Source organism: Crocodylus porosus, unplaced genomic scaffold, assembly GCF_001723895.1.
Source record: "Crocodylus porosus isolate Cpor-Errol unplaced genomic scaffold, CroPor_comp1, whole genome shotgun sequence".
Lineage (NCBI taxonomy): Eukaryota > Metazoa > Chordata > Crocodylia > Crocodylidae > Crocodylus > Crocodylus porosus.
This window is the reverse complement of record NW_017728912.1, coordinates 15709408-15732594: the sequence shown is the minus strand read 5'-3', so window position 1 is coordinate 15732594 and position 23187 is coordinate 15709408. Positions and strand designations below refer to the sequence as shown.

The 23187-nt window shown below is 39.1% G+C and overlaps 1 protein-coding gene across 2 annotated transcripts in view; it reads right to left on the bottom strand.

The window, feature by feature from the left end:
- NDST4 (N-deacetylase and N-sulfotransferase 4) overlaps positions 1-23187 on the bottom strand; it is a 170610-nt gene that overhangs the window by 78731 nt on the left and 68692 nt on the right. For both annotated transcript variants that reach the window (XM_019534053.1, XM_019534052.1), the window contains exons 5-7: positions 19622-19776; positions 5443-5628; positions 3842-3970 (exon numbers count right to left, since the gene is read on the bottom strand). In XM_019534053.1, the coding sequence (XP_019389598.1) occupies positions 3842-3970; positions 5443-5628; positions 19622-19776 (470 nt within the window). The remainder of the gene's footprint in view (positions 1-3841; positions 3971-5442; positions 5629-19621; positions 19777-23187) is intronic.

The following is a 23187-nucleotide window of genomic DNA, read 5'->3' as shown; positions in this document are numbered from 1 at the left end:
TTCTCAGAAGTCCTAGAAAGCCAAGCAAACTTCTCCCTGCCCTTGCACTGACTGCCTACAATCTGCTTGCACCTAACACCTCCTTCCTCTGCTGGGATGCTGCAAGGCACTTAGGGCAGCATGAAGGCAAGCCCCCCCAGAGGCATGAAGCAGGGGGCATGGCTCCCCACCACCAGCCCAGGACACCTTCCTCAGGACTGGGAGAGAAACGGAGACTATCTAAACTATCATGATAGTTTAGATAGTCTCCGCTTCTCTCCCAGTCCTGAGGAAGGAGAATTGGTAACCAAAAGCTTGTCTAAGATCTTGCCTAACTATACAGTTTGTCCAATAACATATCACCAGAAATCCCCTATATCCATGTCTGAACCAGCATAGCCACAAGATTCCAACCCTTCCACTTCCCAGGAAATATACAATATTCCTATTCAAATGCAAAACAATCCAGGTAAAATGTGGTCTTATCAGGTGACCTTCATTTAGAGAAGCACTGAAAGGGGTAGATAAGTAACTGAACACTTCTCAGAAGACAAACTGCACTGTCATCTTCAGCACTTTTAGTGGATGCTTTAGGGCAGTGTAATTGAACATCTATACTTCATAAAATACGTGTATTTGCCTTAAGGTACATTAACCATCATATTACTATCCCTCCTCCTCCTTTTAGGAAAAAAATAGCACAACTTTATAGATCTTCCATGATTTACATACACAGGCTGATACAAATTATATCTCATCCATAACTCAAATACTGTATCTGACTAAAGTACAGAGTAGTGTCTGTGTAACAGTAACTGACTTACTTTCAATTTGTGGAAGGCCAAGTTGCAGGCTCACCATTGAAACAGTAGCTTCCTACATACTAAGCAAACATGCATTTTCCTGTTGATGGAAGTGAAAAAATGTAGGTCTTATGGACCTGATCCAGCTCCAGGTAAAAAATCAATGAAAGACAAGAGAAGCTAGATCAATTTTACATTATAGATGAATAGTAAGAATAAAAACTAAGCTTTGTCTGAAAATTACAAGTCATAGTTTGAAAATAACACAATAGTTCTAATTATAATCTTTCTAGTAAGAGTAGTGGGCACATTGGTTTTAGGTGGAGCTTGCTCAGTTTATAACAGGCATTATATAATATGACTGCCTGCAATTGCAGGTGACTTGCCTCAGTGGCTCAATTCCATGTTCCTATTTTTTTTAAGCTTTAATAAGAGGCTCTTACTTACCTTATACAGTGAGATAATTGATTAGCTGTGTTGAGAATTCAACAAAGGCCATTCTCTAACCCTACCATGAATGTGATTCACTATAATAATGACGTGTGATTTGTAAATCTTCAGTTGTCATGGTAGCCCAGCAGGGCTACAAAAATAAATGCATACACCCATACTATCTTTCAGTAAGTAGAAATAGAATTTGATACAGTTTGCACACATCATGGGGGTCTATTTTTCACACAGTTGGGATCTACTCTCCCCTGGTTACATAAACATAATTCACACAAATGCTAATTGGAATGAATCACACACTGCCAGTAGAGAATAGACCCCAACAAGCAGGAGATTTATTCAAGCAAGTGACATTATTATTAATAGGAGAGACAGTATTTCTGCAAATCTCTGGCAGACCAATAGAAATGATGTCTGTTCCGTTGTTTTTGTAAAGTATGGATTTAAAAAAAATATGTATGCACATACATGCACACAGACATATATATACAATTGCGTGCAACCCATTTTCTGACAATTTTCTGGAAAATAAAGAGCTTTCCACAAAGTCTGAAATTTCATATGTACTGTCATACATAATCCAAACTTTCAATAATGCACACTAGGGATGATGCATGTGTCATTATTAAGATTTTGGTCCCTAAGAATGGCTATAGCTCTAAGTTACATTACATATCCAATTGTGTATCATTTCTACAAAGATGGTATATTCCTATTATTACAATTTTAAATGTTTTTCTATGCCAGATAGCTGTCTTCTCTGTAATCTATCTGAAAAGCAAACACCAATGTGCACTATATTAGATTTCAGAAACTGTATAAAGTGATAAACAAGTACAAGAAAAGCTCATTAACCAGACTATGTGTGAAAGTGTCCCAGACTGCACATAGGGAAGTGTATCATTACTATTTTAGTCTGCACTACTGTCGGTTCTAGGTACACCTCACATTCAAATGCATATTTTTTCATTCAGCTGAATCTGCAACTGGCCAGTAAAATAGACAAGTATCCCAAGTGCCTGGGCCTTTTTAAATAGTTTAGATTTTAGAGCGTGAAGCTATGAAATATTTCAGAACAAGAACTACTGGATCGTTAAATTTCTCCTTACTGTGGAAAAGGAAAAAACATCTGTTTGTTTACTTATTAAACCATTGACTATACAGCAAGGCATCAAAATGCTATATTTACAGGAAAACACATATATGAATACATGTTTTGTGGGTTTTGTTCTGTGCTCACACCAATTTGTTCTATGATAAGACTTGCTTTTGCTTTTACTGTTGTTGGTTGCTGCATATCTTATAGTGTGCAATGCTGGCCTGACTTAAATGATGGTAGGGTTTTATGACATGTCTTACTTCAGCTCACACATGATTAAATTATATTTCTTCCTGTCTGAATAAGGATTATATGGAACATATACGTACTTAACTTAGGTTTGTGAGAGTACGTCAGAATTTCACATGCGTGATGCAGTTAAGTAAAATATCAGCTTTTGATGAGGTAATGATAGAAGATCATAAAAGTAAGAAGTAAACTCAAATGGTAACAGTATAGATATAAAACTGTTTTTTTCAAATGCTATCCAATAATATTTTCAAATGCTATCCCCTTGCCAACGATATGTTCTTGTATCCCCTGTGAATGGCGAAATCCACGAATAAGGCACTGCAGGTCTGTGTTCATGAACGCAGTGCCCCCAATGGCTGGTGGGGAGGACACGGCTTCAGCAGCAATGGTGGGAGCCCAGTGGTGGTGGTGGAAGCCCAGTGGCAGCAAGCACGGAGCTCACGAGGAGCTCCTATAAGTGTATAAAGCGTATTTAAAATATGGGTTCAGCATTCATGAATATTTAAAACAGTGAATGCCGAAACTGTGAATAGCAAGGGTTTCCTGTATTGTACTTTCAAGTATTGGAACTCAGTAAAAACAAGCCCATAGACTAAAGGAAATTTAAATAAACCTTTCTCTTATGGAAGGTTGCATCTTGTAACTCTTTTTTGTCTGACAGATATAAAATGTCACAACAATACAACAAATTACTAAAATACCAGCAATACAATAAATAAAACTATATTCATATCTAAAAACACACACGGGATCACATAATGTTACACACAGAATAAGCCACATAAAAAGTTGTTTTTCCCCTATTCTTTTCAGTCATTATGGTTCCTCTCATGGGGAAAATGACATCCATCAATAGGCATGTCATCATGTGTTACATAGTGATTGTCCACTACAATGAGTAAAATGGGGAGGAGATGGTAAAGGGACATGTAAAGTAACTGGCCAGTAGAGAAGGTCAGAGATGCAAGGTGATTACCGTGTTAAATGAGATATGAATTAAAAATTCAGTTTTCTCCAATATCCCTAAAACAATGTTGGTTGATGTCAGGGAGGGTATAGCATGGGATAGATTTCATTAGACATGCCCTATTCATCTACTCTTCCTTGAAACCATCTACTACTTGCCATTGTTGAAGACAGGACATTAGACTAGAGATAGCTGATGATTAATTTGCCCCCACATGTCACTTCTTATGTTCTTACCTTCCCCTCTATAATGGTTCAGTATGGTACTAGATTAGTAAAGTAGGTTACATACAGGATTCAGGAGGATGGTGAGGAAGAGTTCCCCTCCTTGGATACTTTTGTCCAGTTCTAGAGGACCTCCAGGATATTCCTTGTAGAAAATTGTGTGCGTGAAAAGGCCACAGGTTTGCCTAGGGAGTACCTGAGAACAAAATAAATATGCCAGTGACATGAGCCTACTTCTGTAAATCTCATTCAAAAAGCAGGAGATGGCAGAAACCTTGCTGATTTTGCTCCCATATGGATTATTTTGTTCTCATCATAGATGAGCACGATATTGCTCATTGATAACTCCAGCTGCCTGTTAAAAAGTGGCTGCATTGCTGTGTTCTAAATCCTTCATTGAGACTATTCTATTCATTTCACATAATAATAATTCAGGGGTTTGTTTTCAGGGTTTTGTAACAGGAAGGAAAAAGCTTCTCCTCCTTTAGCAAGGTTAGTTTATTAAAAGATAAGTAGTGCTTCTTGGCCATCTTCACTATCTCAAGCTATTAATCTTCTTGCTAGTGAGATATTGCACAAAATCTGTATTTCAGGTTGCAGGCAGAAGAAATAGTTCTTTCTTTTCTCTGCCCTGAAAATCACATTCCCTTCCACAACTGAAATATATACAGGGGCTGGCAGGACTGTTGCATGAGTATATCCTGAGGTCAGCTCTACATACCATCATAAATCATCAGCTTGTGTGTCAGGATTCAAAAAACTGGTAGATGGAAAAAAAATCCCCAAAGAACCAAAGCATCCACCTCAGTTATTCTGTTAACTATTTAATCACAACTATTTAATCAAAACTATTAAGACTTATTGGCATTATTCAGTACTTGTACAAGCCTTTCCCAATATTAACTACATTTTTAGCTAGTTTACCATTTAGATTATCCCTTTGTATTCAGTCAAATCAAAAGAAATCAATCAAAGATCACATTCAACAAAGCATCTAAGCATGTTTAAATGCTTGAAGAATTATGATCCTACTTGCAATTAATTGAAATCTACATTGTAACTCGTTACTGTGTTATCAATTACATTTTATTTTCCTGAATATATTAGATAAAGTTCTGTCTTTGAATGCAAGTCCATATCTTTTGTTGAATTCAGTAGGAGTTATTTCTTTAATGGCCCAGGGCACAGTTGGCCAATCCTGATTTCTATTCTGTGTATTGGGAAAATTCCAACCTGTGTAATTACCTTCTACCTGTCGTAATTCTCCTTGTCAATTGAATTCTTCTGGGTTATTTACTTTAATCTATAGCATATTGTTCCATCTGGCTGTTAAGATTTGCCAAGTGATTCTTACAGGTTATTTTGGTCTTTTTGCAGCTGAGGGAATGGTGCAAATGCCTTTGTTTCCTATCACCTGGTTACATATCCTTCAATATCATTGGTCATGCTTCTAGTCCCTCTAATGTGCAAACTGCAAAGGTCCTTCTACTGTGGGAATATTAGAAAACAAAATGTAGACCAAAAACTTGCATACTGGAGAAGAAAATCACTCCTCCCATTCATTTTTTTCTTTGGTGGTTTCCACATCCTTTCATAAGTCAGACTGGGGATGCAATCTTTTTTGTGGTTTTAAGAAATATTTCTAAGATATAATGAAATGCAGTGTACCATGATGCCATTATGGATGAAGCCCCGTCTGTGTCGTGCAGGTTTCAGATGGGGATACTCTTCTGTGCTGGTGACCTTGATACTCCAGACCTTCTTCCAGGCCTCATAGAGCTGAACATGTACTGGGTAGACCCCAGAATGGTGCGGAGCCACCGCATAGCCCATATCAGTTGGAATACCATGCTCCTGAAACACAGCAAGAGAAATAGCATATTGGAGTACTGGAGAGCAGTGTTATGCAATTTTTTTATCCCTTTTTTCTGCAAAATGGTTTCTTTAGGAAGCCATCACACTTAGTCAGCCATGTATGCTTTTATATAGAAGACACACTAAAAGAGGAGAGAGATGAGAAGGAAAGCAACTCTTTGGTATTACAGTGTAATAACTACAGGAGGATAAATAATCATTAGATTGAGCTACCATTAAAATGAACAGATTTGACTGCCTGTTTATTATGTATGTTGTGTCTTCACAATATATAGCTGTTGTTTTGTAAAGTAGTTCTGGAAAGGCTGGTAAGTGATGCTGTTTGCCTAGTAACTTTTCAGTCAATATTCAATCAATAAATGAGTGTTAGGTGTGATAATTTATGTTTGTTTCTGTTTTGAAAATTCAAGAAAGATTTTGCTGGTTAGGAGCATATTTGTTATAAAGATTAATATCCATATATTATCTCTCTCTAAACCTGCTCTTGATCCCTAAGGTCAGCCAAAAGCGACTTCTAGCAAGTACCATCAGTAAGTCAACTCCACTTGGTGAAAACACATGGTAAGTCATTCTTGGCCATTGCTCTTCAGTTTTTGAACATCCTCCCTCAAGGGCAATCAGATTCTGAACCTGAACATCAGGTACAACTGGCAACTTATTACTAGCAACATTGAATACCTTTCTATCTGAGTAAATGTTGACCAAACAAAACTAGGGCAAGATGTTGTTTTGTGGGTCTCTAGTTTGATTTTGATATTCTAGTTGCCCTTTTAAGTTGTTCTATTCTCTTACTGTAAGCTGTCCTTAGCCTTTGGTAGGAAGGCAGGTATATATATTTAATAAATAAATAAATAAATATATATAAAGAATGTTTCTCTCCCTTTTTCATAATTTTCATCAAAAGCAGATTTTGGTGTCCAGCTTTGCAATATGTTCTCCATTTGTTCAATCTGGTCTCTTAAAATGGGCTCAGTTAGGCTCTTTTTTCTGAACTAGCTGAAAAATGTTAAATACCACGTGTACTTTAGAACCAGCCATTTTCAGAAATAAGACTATTTATTGACTTTTCCTCCCCTATTGCTTGCAGATATAAAGTGACCTGCTGTTCAAACCTTTTTAATTTCTCTACATACTCAGAGAATTTCACATGGGGTAGGTCTTTCAATTCATCCACTCTTCCACAGAGGATTTTTCTTAGTTCATTTCAATCCCAGTATCATGCTGCATTCTATGATCATTCAATGTCCTAGATGGTTGCAAGAGAGATTCCCTTCCTCTGCCCCCATGTTGGGTGTCAAATGTATTTACATAATGAGACCTTCATTACTCAGTATCTAGACTCTGTGTCTGGGAAGCTCAGTACAGTCACAGTCTTCTGTACCACACCATGGGCTCACATATTTCTTCTGCTAAAAGAAGACTTGCCAGCTCTCAGAATAGATAGGCCATTTTCCATTCAAATATTATTGATACTTGGAGGAAAACTGCTAAAACTCTGGATCATAATGGTTGCCCTTTCTCTTGTCCATATTATCTAATAACTGTTGATTGCTTTTTTAATTCCAGCAGTAGCACATTCTGCTAGGCACTTAACTTAGCATAGACGGGCCTTTGATCCTTTGATCAAATTAAATAAAACCTATGGGGAACATTTGTTCACACTTCACACTGCATAACCCGTTACATTATCTACTATCTCATAATAAAGATGTAGCTCTGAGGTCTCTGGCTGTTCTGGGAGGGCCAGGGAGGGGGGAGGAGGGGTGCAGGAGACTTTCATACTTTGACTGATAGCAAAGTTTATTTCTGGTGCATAATTGCCATCATCTTTCTGCTAGATCTATATGAAGCAAGGGTCAATTTATATCAAAGTCTATATTATGAGCAAAGGTATCAATGAATTTAGGGCCAAATTTAAGTATAGGAAAATAATGTATGAACTAAGGTTGCTGAAAAATTCTGGCCTTCTCTAAACAAATGCATTAATAAAATGTCTGAATGTTCTGTGATATTTCTACTACAAAATGTTCTTATTTATATGGTAGCAAGCACCTAGAAACACCAACTAAATCCGGCCCCGTATGCTGACAGTTATGTACACAAATATTTACAGGGAGACTGCATCCTGAAAGACCTTATGGTAAAATAAATAAAGCACAAACAGGATAACAATGGGAATTGAGGCACCAATAGCTCAGGTTGCCTAATGCCACATGGGAAGTAAATGTCAGGTTCAAGAACAGGTAAGTTCATTATATATGACTGCTTTCTCTGTGCTAAATTCAGTACTAAGTTCAGTACTAAATTAGTTCAGGATCATACCACAACCAATATAAACAGAACAAGATGCATAATACAATAACCAACTAATGACAGAGTTCTGGCGACTCAAAGCAGTCTAACTTCTTGCACACAATGTGAGCAGGTACAGACATTACACCTTTTCCTGTTTAGGTGGTCAGAAACTTGTCTGTACCCATAACAGAACAGAAGGTTAGAGCATGTAGACTGGTTTAAAAATGGTGGATCTCAGTCTAAGATAGGTCTGGATTGATGTGGTATCAAACGTAATTGGTTAGATCAGCGAATCAAAGATCAAAAGCACCCAGGCAGGGAGTTGTACAGGCTGTAGATGTCTGTCACTGACTGCTGACAAGAAAGGGGTGGGTGGAAGGTGCGGCTCAGCCATGCTCAGGTCATGCAGGGAATGGGGGTTTCTCAGTGGGCTCTGGCACACCTCTCAGTGTCCCCCGTGCCTCCCATGATCCAGCACAGTGCCAGGGAGCCGGGCACAGCTGGGCCTCCTTCCCTCAGTCAGGCACTCCTTTAGAGGTCTTTGCTCTTGTATGGGAACTCAGAATGGCAATATTTTTGAAGAGGAAAAACGTAACTGATTTCATGTAGGAATTTTTATCCAAAAATAATATGTTTTATTGACTTTCCCTACAATGACCAGTCAAAATAGGAAACTCTATTGGTTAACAATTACATTTTGTATCTCCCCATTAAACCAAATTACTACAGGGTTCAGAGTATATCTAACTATTATATTTAGATCACCTTGAACAAGGTAAGGGTGATCTAAATGCCTAGTTGAGTAACTGTTAGCGGGGCTTAGGTCACCCTAAAAACGGTACGCCTGATTTAGTTTCCACCAAACCTAGTGCATGCTTGCAGACATTCATGGTGTAGTATCAAGGCTGGGAAAGCCCAGCTACTCTCCACAGCCCCAGGGCTACGCTGTTTGTGCTGCTGGCAAAGCTGATTGGGCTAGTTTTACCCCTTCTACCACAGACTGGGCAGCCCTCCTTACGGAGTCATCACTCACTGCACCCGCCAGGCTTACCAGCATCCTCTGGACCTGTCACCCTTCCCTCTCCCAATTTACTGGCCTCCAGTTGCTCGTACTTCCAGGAAGCAGTGAATGAACTAAAATACCTAAACCTGAGCTGGGTCCCATGAATTGTTGTTTTTACCCTCAATACTGTATTCTCTGTGTACCAAGAATTCCCTGCTTACTTTCTGCTTGGGCCCCCTGGGAACAACAGATTGGTGTAAAATTAGTGGATACTGTTAGTGGGTACTAGGGAAGGGAAGAAAAGCCATTTAAAGGTCTTTATGTGCTGCAAATAATTTTGTCACCCTTTTTTAGGATATGGGCAGGTTTCCAATTTTGGAGTGGTTAAATCTGGTTTACTATTTTACCTGGGCCTCAAGGGACAATTTTTATCTTAGCTTAAATGGCAATGTAAGTAGAAGGCACACAAGTGTCCAGAGGGTTGGACAATAGACAAGATTCATTACTAGAGCTAGGGAGATGGAGAAAAGGCAATTCGAAGAGTTGTCAACTTTTTGTACTCCTCAGGAACACTGGGGAAAAAAATCAGAATATGATTTTCTCAATGGCTGTGTGGGAAGATATAAAAAAAATAGGATTTTTACCAACTCAAACTAGTATCTCAGTTTATAAAACAGATTTACAAATAGACAAGATAAAAAAATCAAAGTGGGTGGACAGCAAGGCACATATTGCTGAATGAAAATTCAATATTCATCCCTTCCCTGTTGCTGGATATGAAATTCAATATAAAATTAATTGTTCTTAAAAATAAAACTTCATATTTGCTATCAGGAACATCAAGTGGGCATAAACATGAAGAAGGAAAAGGAAAAGTAAGAGTTTTGGTAACTTTTATTCTTTTTATAATAAATCTTGGGTTTTACATTGAGCTCTGAGAGTAATCATGGAATCATTGCCTCATGGATTGGAATTACTGTCTGTTCTCACAAGTGATAAAAGGGATGTCTGACCTTCCAAAATGACTGGGTCAATCATAGCAGTTTTGCAGTTAGGTCTGACAATCGTTCTCTAGATGGTCTTTTTTTACCAATGGGTTTTCCTACTAGAAAGGAAATTATATAGGCATATATACATCCATTTTTTGAGAGAATTTAAAAAATCCTAGATACTGATAGTCTGAAATCAAATTTTTATCTTGCCCTGGTCCTCCTATCCACTATTCTCTCTCTCTCTCTCTCTCTCCCCATCCCCCCCTTTTTATTTTGTTTTCTTTTTCATTGTTTATAGTAATTCAAAATTACAGATACATTGGGGAAGTTCCTAGCTTTAAAAAGAGTGATTCTTGGGTGCTTACCAGTTGGACAATATATCCTAAGCATTTTAAGAATCATATCATAACAACAAACTCACAGGCCCAGGTATTTGTTTTTCAAAGAGTAAGGACAGAAAAAAGGTAATACAATTTTTAGGCATCAATGCATCTAAATATCTAAAATGTTGTTCCACAATCCAAGAAGTCATGGTTATCAAGCTCTGAAGCCTGACTGATTCCCTGTTTGGTGGCAACAGATATTATGGTGGCATTTAGGTAAATACATGTTGGTCCTTCTGAAAGTTCATGGAGCATATTATATCCCATCCTCTTTAAATGTTTGTGCAGATACAATGGGACATGGAATTTTGTTAGATTACTACTTTTACCTGCCACACCAACTTCAATACATCTTGCAAAAAGAAAACCAGAATGTGAAACCAAGAAAGGAAATGCATGTGCACAGTCACAAAGTTGCACTTGCTCAGTCCACATTTCTGATTTAGTATGGCAAGCCCTCTGTTTTAATAAGTTTGAAATACACCCACTGAAATTATTTGCTCCGATTTTAATATCATTATGTTAGATGAAGCAGTTCATACTATACTGAACTTTTTTGATTTAGCTAAAGAGAAAGGTGACAGGTTGGATGTGCAACTTTAAAATGTCACTTTGAAGAATTAGGAAATTAACGTAAGCTATTATCTCTTTCTAGTGCTGGAATATATTTCTAACATTACTGAAGTAGGGTGAGATTTTCTGGAAGAGATTAAAATGTATTTTGTCAGTTTAATATGTTTTTATAATATAGCAGATATTTGGTGAATGCATTTGCCACATTTTAGCTGTTAAGAATTGTGTGCATCATATTTTATCCCTTTATAACTTTTGATTTTTAAAGGTGTACTTTTTTGTATAATACTCAATTACTGGTGATAGCATGGGAATTCTATTGCATGCTTAAACAAGAGTGAATTTCAATTCAATTTTAAGTTAATTTATTTTAAATTCATCAAAACTTTCCATTTTGGAGTAGATTAGTATTTGTGTGAGTTCTGTGGAAGGTAGAGTTTATATTGGTTTAACTAATTGAAGTTGTTATACTTTATCTAGTGTGAGGCATAAGTTTCCATTTTTGGTATGCAAGTACAGATGTGAACAGAATGTATTCTGGTATAAAAGCAGGTATAAAAAGCCACAGCCACTTTCAATTACTTGAAGGAAAGAGGGGCATGTGAACAAGGCCCTGGATATAGACTCATAAGCCACATCCAGACGTGCATATTTGTGCTGCTGCTCTGAGCCTCAGGGCATTCCCTTGCACACACGCTCCAATGCATGCCAGATTGTCCCAGGTGGGGTAAGAGAGGCTGGGGCCAGCACCTATTCTGGCCACAGCAGCCTTACCTGGGGGCCTGGGGGCCTACCAGGGGCAGCAGCGGTACCAATCTGGCCTCACAGAGTGTGGCTCTGGATGGCCAGGCACTGTTTTTGGCAGCACACACTGCTGCTGCATACACCAAGCTGCTTTTTTTTTCAAATTTTTTTTTGACACCAGGAAACCCTCCCCCACCTCTTGTCAAATTTTGGCACCGTGCTGAAAATTAGCAGGGCAAGTGGGTGCACATGGACTACATGCAGTTTGTGGTGCCTCAAACAGTTTTGAGGTACTGCAGACTGCACATGCATGCTCATCTGGACAAGCCCATAAGGTCTGGGTTCAGTTCCTGGCTCTGCCACATATTTACTGAATGACCTTTGGTAGGTCATTTATTCTGTGCCTTCTGTATCTTCTATGTGAAATAAAACATGTTAGCCTGAAAGCCTGGCTTCATTAAAAAAAGAAAACTATTGAGAATGAAACCAAAACCAGCAAGGTTTGGGGTCCTGAGTAAACATAATTGGGGAAACAGCAGAGCAACCACTGGGGCTAGACAGCGGTCCAGACTAATTTGTTGAATCGTAGAGAAGTAAGGCCAGACAGGAGCACAAAAGTCATCTAGTCCAACCTCCTGGTCATACCTATCCAAACCATCTCATATAAATTAATTATCTACTCTCCTAGCAAAACTACACAGTCAACACAGACACAGCCACAAGGCATAACACCCTAATTTGCCACAGGTAAAGCAGTGTTGTTGGCAGATGTTCCTACTGCTGCCCAAGTTGTCAAAATACACTTAAGAGATTCCAGGAAAAGGGCCACCTCCCACTACAGAGGAAGACAACCCCCCCTGCCCAGTCTGTACCAACCAGATCATGGGGTAAAATTCCTTCCTGGCCCCAAATATGGCAACAGCCTGACCCTGAGCAGGGCAAGACCCTCTAGCCAGCAACCACCAGGTTGATGTCCCTCTAGCCAGGAATCTCCAGCAGAAGTACTGACAGACCTCAGTCAAAATCCCCAACCTTGACTGCAGCCAACACCCAAAGTTTCTGATGAGAATGAAGCTTCAAGAAGGGAAAATAAATTCCCTCCTGGCCTTACGTGGCAGCCAGCTAAGCCCCAAAACATGGGAAATACCTATAGTAGGGCATGGACATAACAACCCATTACCAATGTCTTTCCAACCTCTTTCTGAACAACTCCAATGATGGAGACTTATAAGCTTCCCTAGCCAGTCTATTCTACTGCCTCACTGTTCTGTGAAGACATTTTTCCTAATCTAAACCTACTTTGCTGCAATTTCAAGCCATTTGTCCATTTGTCCATGTCCTACTCTCTGCAGTAAGAGAGAAAAGATGTTTCCTTCTTCTTTATGGCAGCCGTCAGGTATTTGAAGACAGATATTATGTCCTCTCTTAAGCATCTTTTTAGCAATCTGAAGATGCATATATCCCTCAATTTCTCCTTGTATGACTTGACTTAGAAGACTTTTATTATTTTTGTCATCCATTCCTGGATTCTGTGACTTTCCACGTGTTTTTTAAGATGTGGAGTTAAAAACTGTGAAAACAAGCTGCTTTTGGAACAATGTGTGCTTATCCACCTGGTAATTGGATGGAAATATCTACCATTCACAAATTTGAGGGCATCAGATGCTCATTAACTATTGAAATATATACAAACAAACACTATCATAGACACTGCACATACTCCATAGAAATCTCTCTCCCTTTATACCACTAATTACAGATACCTGAAAGAATATCAGAAGAGGTTAGCATATCTTTATTTTGTTTTGCTTTTGTTTTTGTTTTGGGGGATTGACTATGCATATGATTTGGATAATTTATTTACCTGTCTCAGTGCCCTTGTGTATAATGCTTGGATAAATATTTGAGATGTTATTAGTTTCTATGTTTTAATCCATTAGAGGCCATAAAGGACATCTAAGCCATCAGACAGAAGTACAAAATAGCATTCCCCCCCCCCAATAAATTATTTAATCAAATTTTACTTTCCTTTTCTGAATTGATGTCTTAAATGTGACATGTTGATGTAAATAAGATATTAGGATAAGAACATTCTGGCTGGTAAATTTCTGTAATTTTAATAAGGAAATTAAACCCCATTTTTCTGTTTTTTTTCTGAATATCTGACAGTTTTAAATCCACATATCAAACAGAATTATAAGGTTAAAGGGACCTCAAGAGTCAGCTAAGCCAAACTCCTAGGCAGGTGAAGAATACCTGTATAGTTGGGTAGATAATGATGCGAAGAAACTCAAAAGTAAAAATAGTACCCGTTGTCTATGCAGAATGGACATATAAAATGTAGGGGATTTACAGTAAAAAAAGAAAAGAAAAAAGGGTACAAGAACTTAAGTTTTCCTTTCCCCCATACAACAGTAGTATACTGTCTAGAACAGACAACTGCAAATCCTGTTAGATTTGTGTTAATACATTTTGATTGATATGGACAGTTCATTTCCTTTAGTTATTGCTTTCTAACTCTCACAGCACATTCTGTTGGCAGAATAAATTCCTTAGAGGCTGAAAATATTGTGAAGAAAATAGACACTTGACAAGAAAGAGATGCTGCAGCTGAGGCTACAAAAATATCTACTGGTAATTCTAGCTGCTGTATCAATCATTCACATGTACATGTAACAGAGCCTGGTGCTGCACAAGAGTCTCTTAACTTCCTGTTGGGTCCTGAGTAGGCAGAGGTGGAGGTAGGAGGGAGGCACCAGTGCTGCACTGTGTCAAAATATGTCATTTCTTTCTTCAAGCAGTTGCTAAACAGCTTGAAAACGAAAAGCCTTTCCTTATATGCAAAGTTTGAGTGCACTTACCAAAGTCAGTATCTTGAGAGTTGTTTATTTTTTTAAAGTATCAGTCTTTAAAATATCTTTAAAAAGAACCAATGTCCAGATCCACAAATCTCAAAAGGTACCTGCCTTGAAAGCAATGGGTGTTATTAATTTAAATTCACCTTACCATACTGACAAATGTAAGATACTCCACCTTAGGGAAAAACACCTGCATCATGCTTATAGGCTTGGCAGTGCTATGCTCACTAGCACCAAGCCCAGAAGAGACTTGGGGGTCATGATTGACCACAAGATGAACATGAGCCACCAATACAATGTCGCAACTGGTAAAGCAAACCAAACTCTGGCTGGCATCCATAGATGCTTCTCAGGTAAATCTCAGGATGTCATCCTCCCACTGTACTTGGCCTTGGTGAGGCCGAAGCTGGAGTGCTGCATCCAGTTCTGGGCTTCACAATTCAAGAAGGATGTCAAGAAGTTTGAGAGAGTCCAGAGAAGAGCCACGCACATGATCAGAGGACAAGAGAATAGGCCGTATGAAGAGAGGCTGAGAGCCATGGGACTCTTCAGCCTGGAAAAGCGCAGGCTCAGGGGCAACCTGGTGGCAGCCTGAAAGTATACCAGGGGTGTGCATCAGGACCTGGGGGAACGCCTGTTCACCAAAGTGCCCCAAGGCATTAGGAGGACCAACAGTCCTAAACTCCTCCACAACCATTTTAGGGAAGAACTTATTTACTGTCCGGAACCCAAGGCCTGGAATAGGCTTCCTCCGGAGGTGGTGCAAGTACCTACTCCGGACTCCTTTAAGAAGCATTCAGATGCTTATCTTCCTGGGATCCTGTGACCCAGCTGACTTCCTGCCCTTGGGGCAGGGGGCTGGACTTGGTGACCTCCCGAGCTCCCTTCCAGCCCTAATGTCTATGAAATCTATGAAATCTAAATAATACATACTTCTGGACTAGACTGATTTATATATATACTTGTGCAAAGCAATGTTGTAATGTTAGTAAGCATTAATATCCAATATAACAGATGGGTATATGGAGGTAGAGAACACAGTGTAACTCAGTAGAAGAACTCAAGTTAGAATTTAGGAGTTTTCACTTATTCCCCTGCTCTAAATAAGAGACCAGGCTCCTTGCCCACATTCAAGCAGCACCTGTGTACATGAACAGCATATGTATATAGTACCATAAGAAGATACAGTGTAGATCATACATACGTATTTAAAATGTCGGGTATTCATATCTTTAGATATTACTACAAATTACATACACGGTAACTAAACTGGCCAGTGTTCATAGTTTGGCTTGATTCATAAAGCCAGGAATGCTGTGACCATAGGAACATATTTACCATGAAATCATTTTTCCTCAAAGACAACGTCGCTATTGAGTCTGATCAAAAGCTTCTGGAAGTTATTTGGAAATTTTCTACCAACTTCAGTGAAACTTGTATCATTCTGTACAAGTATTTGTACATGTTATTTATCTGAAAAAAGAAGCTGTAACAAAGTTAAACTCTCACTTGGAATTTAAATAAAATTTCCTACATCAGCAATCAGAAAAAGTAGGTATCACTGTAATCTTTTAAAATAATCTTAATATTAAGCATATCTCAAAAATATGGGCAGAAGTCTAGGGGAAAATATGTAGCAACTGCATTCACAGGGCCTTCTCAAGGAAATGATTTCCTTTCAACCCCTTGTTGTTTTCCAACTCCATCAGAAAATGGAAAGTATTGGATTGAGACAGAGGGTGACCAGTCCTACAGATAATGGTTACATTTTTTTTTTTAATCTACAAGCTTCTAAAGTGTCATTTTTATAAATGCCTTGGGGTAGAAGGCTCAGGCTTTGGTGGGGAACTAAGCGTCCCTCTAGACATGCAGGTAAAGGTGTGATGGGATCTGATGCGCAATCCACACAATCACACCTCCTATCATTCCACATGTGCATGGCAGGAGGTATGATTGTGGTACCCAGAATCAGATCCAATCACAACTTATTGCCAGTGCAGGGGAAGCCCAGGTTCATGATCTTGGACTCCCCCTGCATTGGCTTTACTGACAGGGGTGGAAGCAGGTGCAGCCTGTGGAACAGTGTCTCTGCTTAAAGACTTGTCAGCTGTAGGGCTCACAGCAAGTAGTGTACCAGGCCACACATTCATCTAACGGTATGATAAGAACAAGCCAAAAAGTTATTTCACACTTTCTGAGGGATAACTTTGTGTCTTATTCTTTGTTTTATCACATCATTGATCAAATGTGTGCCTGGGTCACAACATGAGGTGTGATTAGACTGGTTAATCACGCTTTAATTGTAAAATGTAGATGGGGCCTGAGTTATCCAAAAGAAAACCCACAAAAAGTATGAGCTATACTCCAGGTAACATAACAATAAATAATGGGTAAATAACCCAGAGACTTCTGCTTGGCATCATTTATATGTTGGCCTTATTAAATAATGAGACTCAGATTCAAATGGCGAAGTAAACGAATAATGCCTGCTGAAAAACAGTTTGTTATAGTTCTGGACAGAGAGATAAAATGCAGTAGAGAAGCAGTACTGAGTCCTACTCCTGAACAAGACATAATATTAAGAGTGAAAAAGCAGGAGAGGTTGCAAGATTACTCCAAATGCATGGCTGCAAGATGTGTGTTAGATATCAGGGAGGTTGTCATGTCAGGAAGATAAATTTCTCCCATGGAGAGGAATTCACAGGAAGCCTTTTGAAAAGAAATGTTCTCATAAGTAAATTGTAGAGTTACTACCGAATTCAAGGCTAAGAGGTCAGTACAACCCCTGTCCAACCATTAGCAGGTAATAAAACTATAATAAAAGCAGCTTTTCACTGCCACTCACTCTTTAGTTATAGACACCCTTAGAAGTCCCTACCATTCAAAGAAAATGATTATAGAGAGATGGTATTGTCTTTGTAGATAAGGCTGCAAACAAGAATCTGTTATAACTGAATGCTATTTTTAGTCCAAGTTGTGACTTTTACTCTTAAATATGGCTTGACCTAACTATTACCAATTTTACTAAAAACACTATGGAGAATTTCCCTTACAGGTTTAAGGAAAACAAGGCAATATATTTCTGGATTACAAGTCATTTCAAGTTATTTTGTTAAAAAATTGTGCCATGTCTAAGATTTGATTTTCTAGCACCAGGTTGTTTCATCTGCTTGAATTGGTTTATCCATTGATAAATACAGTTTGCAAAAATCATGGATTCTATGGTCCATAAATGCACCACGTCAGAAAGCACAGTTAACAGTCAAGTAGGCTGGGGGATTTTGCTTTTTAAAAAAAAAAAAAAAAAAGGCCTCTAAATGAATACACAATGATAGAAAAGTTAAGACTTTAAAAAAGACTTCTCTTTCCCATCTCCACAAAATCTGGGGGAACATTTGTTCACCAGAGCGCCCCAAGGGATGACGAGGTCGAACGGTCACAAACTCCTGCAAGACCGTTTCAGGCTGGACATAAGGAAGAATTTCTTTACTATCCGAGCCCCCAAGGTCTGGAACAGTCTGCCAGCGGAGGCGATTCAAGCACCTACATTGAACACCTTCAAGAGTAAACTGGATGCTTATCTTGCTGGGATCCTATGACCCCAGCTGACTTCCTGCCCTTTGGGCAGGGGGCTGGACTCGATGATCTTCCGAGGTCCCTTCCAGCCCTCATGTCTATGAAATCTATGAAAACAATTAAATGATGATTTCAAGAATGTGATACGGAATTAGTATGAAAATGCTTAATAAACGAAGAATGGTTATGGTTGATGGTTTCCTGAAGTGTTTCTGTTTACACTACAGCATTATAAAAGGGTAGGTTTAGGTCTGAGAGTTTGGGTGCTTTAAGTGGCAGGTATGATATCATTTTGCTCTTTTGAATGGCTTTGGCTGCTTGAAATTTCAACACTTTGTACAGAACCACATAATGTCTTTTCTAAAGAAAGTATTTATAGACCTCATTGTTTTCACTTTGCCATGCTGGCTAACCAAGTGGAATTATGCTGGATAGGTTCTAAATAGGTTACAACATTACTTCAGAATGCTATTCCACTGAAGTTTATCCAGAGCTTTTAAAAGTTAATAATACAAATGGGTTAAATCAAACATCATTATGTATAAAGATCACTAATAGACAGACTAACCATTTGAGGGGCATTTGTAAATAATTGCAGAGATGTTGTAAGGAACCTGAAATGAAGCAATTTCAGTTCTTGCCCCTCTCATCAGGTTCAGCTGTTTAACTCCAAATGAATATAGCCCTTAAAGTGAATTGGCCATTACAGGTAATGCCTTCCCTGCACCTCTATTGTATCCATACTGTATATTGTCTATCTACAATTACTTTCGTAAGCTATAAAGTAGAAGCATTACCAGCTGACTAACCATGAAGGCACTGAGTCTTTATACCCTCACAATTAAGACAGAGAGCTCCTCCTTAATGATTAAAGGCCTTATTATACAGTAATACTGGGCAGCTCTGGAGCCCTTAACTCCTGGATTGTCTGTGCATTAACACCTTAAAGTGGTTTTAAGCACTCTTATGCAGCTCAAAATTACACCACTCCAGGGCAGGATTATCTCTGATCCTTACAACCGAGCACCTGTTCCATTAAGGTGTGGCCACTCCCTATAGATGTGCTGCCCAGTATCCCAGGATCTCTCACCCCCTCTCCCCACCCCCGCCCCAGAGCAGGGAGAGAAGCCTGTCCTGGCTCACCAGCCTTTTAGTGGCAACTCACAGCTACAGCTCCTAGTCTTGCCCTTGCTCATGAGGTCTCTAATGGCAAGTCACAGCTGTGCAGGTAGGGACAGTCAGAGGTTTCTAGACTAAGGGTGCAACTGCTCCAAACTCCAACCTAGCAATAACACTGATTTACCATTCATGTAGTTTGCAGTGTAAGGTATTAAAAGGCCCCAAGGTATGGGGACTATTGCAAAACTCAGTCCAAGTGCAAAGAAAAGTTCAGCAACAACCTTTTCTGCAATGAATTTCCAAAGCCAGTATTAATCTGATTCTAGTTTCTATATTTTTAGAAATATCCTAAATATTTTATAAAGCCTTTTAACTTTCTTTTTCTAGCGCTTGCTGGAAAGTATATAAATTCTCATAACTTATACTCACTAGTGCAAATTCCTTGTTAAGAATCATCTGCTCCACTAGTGAAGACTCATTATGGAACAGATGAGGCTGCATGTGACTCCACATGTGAGGAAACCACCAGAATTCATCCACAGATCTCAATAACAGGTCATCACCTTTATCTTCCTCTTCTGTTCCTGAAAAATAAGAATGAGAAAGGGGTTGCATGCTGAAAGGAGCAAGTAAGTAACTGTATGTTTTAAAATGTTCAGTTAGGCAGTCTTCAAACCTAATGCCTAATGGATTTCTGTTACACTGGAAAAAATAGATTGTATCATGCAAAGGCAAGGACAATCTGAAGTATTGCGATTGGTATTTTTCTCTCACTCTCTTTCCATTAAACTAATTAGTAATAACAATAATTGAAGTTCAGGGGCTGACTGGAAGGGGGCTCATGGCTTAGGAGTGCCCAAAGCAACTGAGAATGCTTTTGTCTTGTTTGGCCTTCAAGGAGCATTAACGGTGGTCCAGAAGAGAAGATTATTGATGCATTACTCTTTCTTGTGCGTGATAGCTAATGCTTATTACAGCACTAATGTTTGTTTTCTAGGCCAGTGTATCTATAGAGATAACAGCAGGAACCAAATGTTTAAATTTTCTGAAAATTCAAATTTACTACCCCCAAAACTGGTCACTAATGGCCTCCTCATTTAACAATTTCATCAAATGAAAACCTCATGGTAATGTTGAATATGCAAACTAACTAAGCACTGAAATCAAGCTGTAGTAAGCAGGGTTTTAAAAGTGTATCCTCCAATAACGAGTGCAGAGCAGAGTTTTTGCAGTTGGCCCACCTTATTTTTAAGAATTTAAAGTTTAACTTTAAAAAAAAGGTTTCCTTGCTAATGTTTGTGATGTCTGTCACGTTGTAATTCAGGCAGGAACAAGCACATCTTGTTAGAAAAAAGATGTTTTTTCCAGTTGAGAACTGATGCAGTGCTCCTTTCTGGAGTTTGTAGACAGTCTCTTGGGTAGACACAACCCCTGTTAAAGAGTACTGGAGTTCTTTGATAGTTCAGTAGCTTGTTACTACTGCACAACAGCATCACACGACAGGAAGCATGATGTGATGTCACTGTGCAGTCAGCATCACACAAAAGTCATTTGGTGTTGCTACTGCACAGTAATTCTTGGGCAGTAGTATGCATCTCATGTAGATGTGGCCAGGGAGTGGCAAGATTATATTTTACTAACTTTTTCCTCCAAAACTGCAGTCAATTTACTGGCAGCCTTCCTTTTAATTCCCTTACCATCTGAAGTGCTTTAAAACATATCTTTATTATCAAAATACATTGTTAATATCAAATACATACATTTATCTTTACATAGATGTCAATACTGCCAACTTCACCAATACTCAGTTACATCATGGTATGTTAGGAACACATGAAAATCAGTATTCAGTGGATGCAGTTTTGTGCTTTACTTTTGTATTTCACTGTTGCACTATTTTGAAAAAGTCTTCCATATAATGAAAGTTTTACTGGGTGCATCTATGTGTGTGCTTTACTTTGGAGTAGACTAATTAGGTCTGTAGTAAATGGCACATATGGTGGTATCAACTCCACCATAGGATAGTACTGTTTGGGACAGTACTATCTTGCAGTGGAGTAATTTACTGAGACAAAACACGTGTAGATGTTGACCATGGGCATTCATTGTGCCTGGTCAGTCCAGCCAGAGGGGAGCCTACTCTGCCCTGGATCAAATTGCTGCTGCCCTGTGTGTATGTGTAGATGCTGCACCTGGGAGCAGTTGACTCTGGTTCAGATAGCTCTGGAGTTTATTGAACTGCATTGATTGAACATGTAGATGCAGTCACTGGGCATGTTTAGGTGAGCACAGATGTTTGTTTCCAAGGGGACAAGTAGCAGCAGCACACCTTATGTCACTACTACTTGTCCCCAGAGAATGCCTGTGCCATGTGCACTCTGGTCCATGGCAGGTTATCCTGGGTGGGGTAAGGGAGTCTGGGGCCAACAACTGTGCTGGCCCCAGCAGCCTTACCTGGAGCCCTGGGGACCTCCCAGGGCTACATCCATGGCAGGAAGCCTGGCTGGCAAGTGTGACTCCAGCCAGCCAGGCTTTGGTTTTAGGTTGTATGCACTGCCACCATATATGCAGCCCCACTTTTATTCAGGGTGGGTTTTTTGGACCCCAGGATCTCCCCTCTCCCCCACACTACAAGGTAGCACCATGGGGAACAACTGCATGTGCAGTGTGTGGTGCCGCAGATGGGTCTGTGGCACCACATACTGCATATCTGTGCTCATCTGGACGTGGCCACTATCTCTTTCTTTTATGAAGTTTCACTTACAATTTACAGTACAAGTAGTGAAAGCACTAATATGTTCTAGCATAGTTCCTTTTGTTGACAACAGGTTTTCTTAAGATAGAATATATTCTTTTTTTCTTTTATTTCAGAGGAATTGGTTGATCAAAAGAAGAAATCAGTGTTTGCTTTTCTGATGCTTGTTGACATGAAAAAAAATCTTTATATACTGGCTAGTTATAAAGTTTGTGTTCTGTTTGTGTGTGTTTTATGTATGTATTTAGGGTTGTTGGTTGTAGCCATGATGTTCTAAGGACATAAACACATGAGTTCCATTAGGTAGATGTGCTATCTTTTATTCAAACAATTGTTCTTTGCAAGCTTGCGGGCAAAAACGCTCTTCTTCAGGCATAGGGAGAGTCTGTTGTTGTTTTGTGTGCTCTCCTGGGTAGAATAGAAGCAATATGCAAAATTCAGATCTGTGAAAATGCAAATACATGGCAAATACAAGGTTCAGAGGCATAGGAGACAACAGGTGCGAGACAGGTAGGTTGCGGTGGAGAGGGGGAGGGGATTTTGAACTTATGATAGAATGTAGCTGGCAAAATGCATCCAGGTTACTTGTGGATTTCAGATGTCAGGCAGGTTATAATGTGCCATAAATCCAATGTCTATATTTAGTCCAAGATATTTTGTATCCAGTAGATTTATGAAGTGGCATTTGTAGGCTCGTCTATGAAAGACGTTTTGTAAATACTCTTTGAGGATTAGAACAGAGGGATTGGAGAAAGAGTGGTTGTCTTGTGAGAAGTGTGTGCCCACAGGTAACTGGGTATTTTTGTCTTTGACAGATGTTTGGTGTGCATTCATTCTGGTACACAGTTGTTGTTTTGTTTTTCCTACATATTTTCCATCAGGTCATTTGGTTCACTAGATAAGATATATATCATTTCTGGAGGTGCGGGTATAAGATCCAGGAATGACGATAGCTCTGTTGTAGGGTGTAATAATAGTAGGAGTGGTGTAGATGCGCTGGCAGGTTTTACATTTCAGTGTGTTTTGGACCATAGCAAGTTTGCTTCTGGTGATGAGTTTGGTGAGGTCTGATGCTTGTTTAAAGGCTAAGATCTCTTTGTGAATTGGGTCTTCTTCTAGTATGAGTTACAATTGTTTGAGGATTTTCTGTATAAGTTTCAGGGAAGGATGGTATGTCATAACTAATAGTGTGTAATTCACGGGAATTTTCTTTTTGTACAGCAGCAATTCCTTATATGGT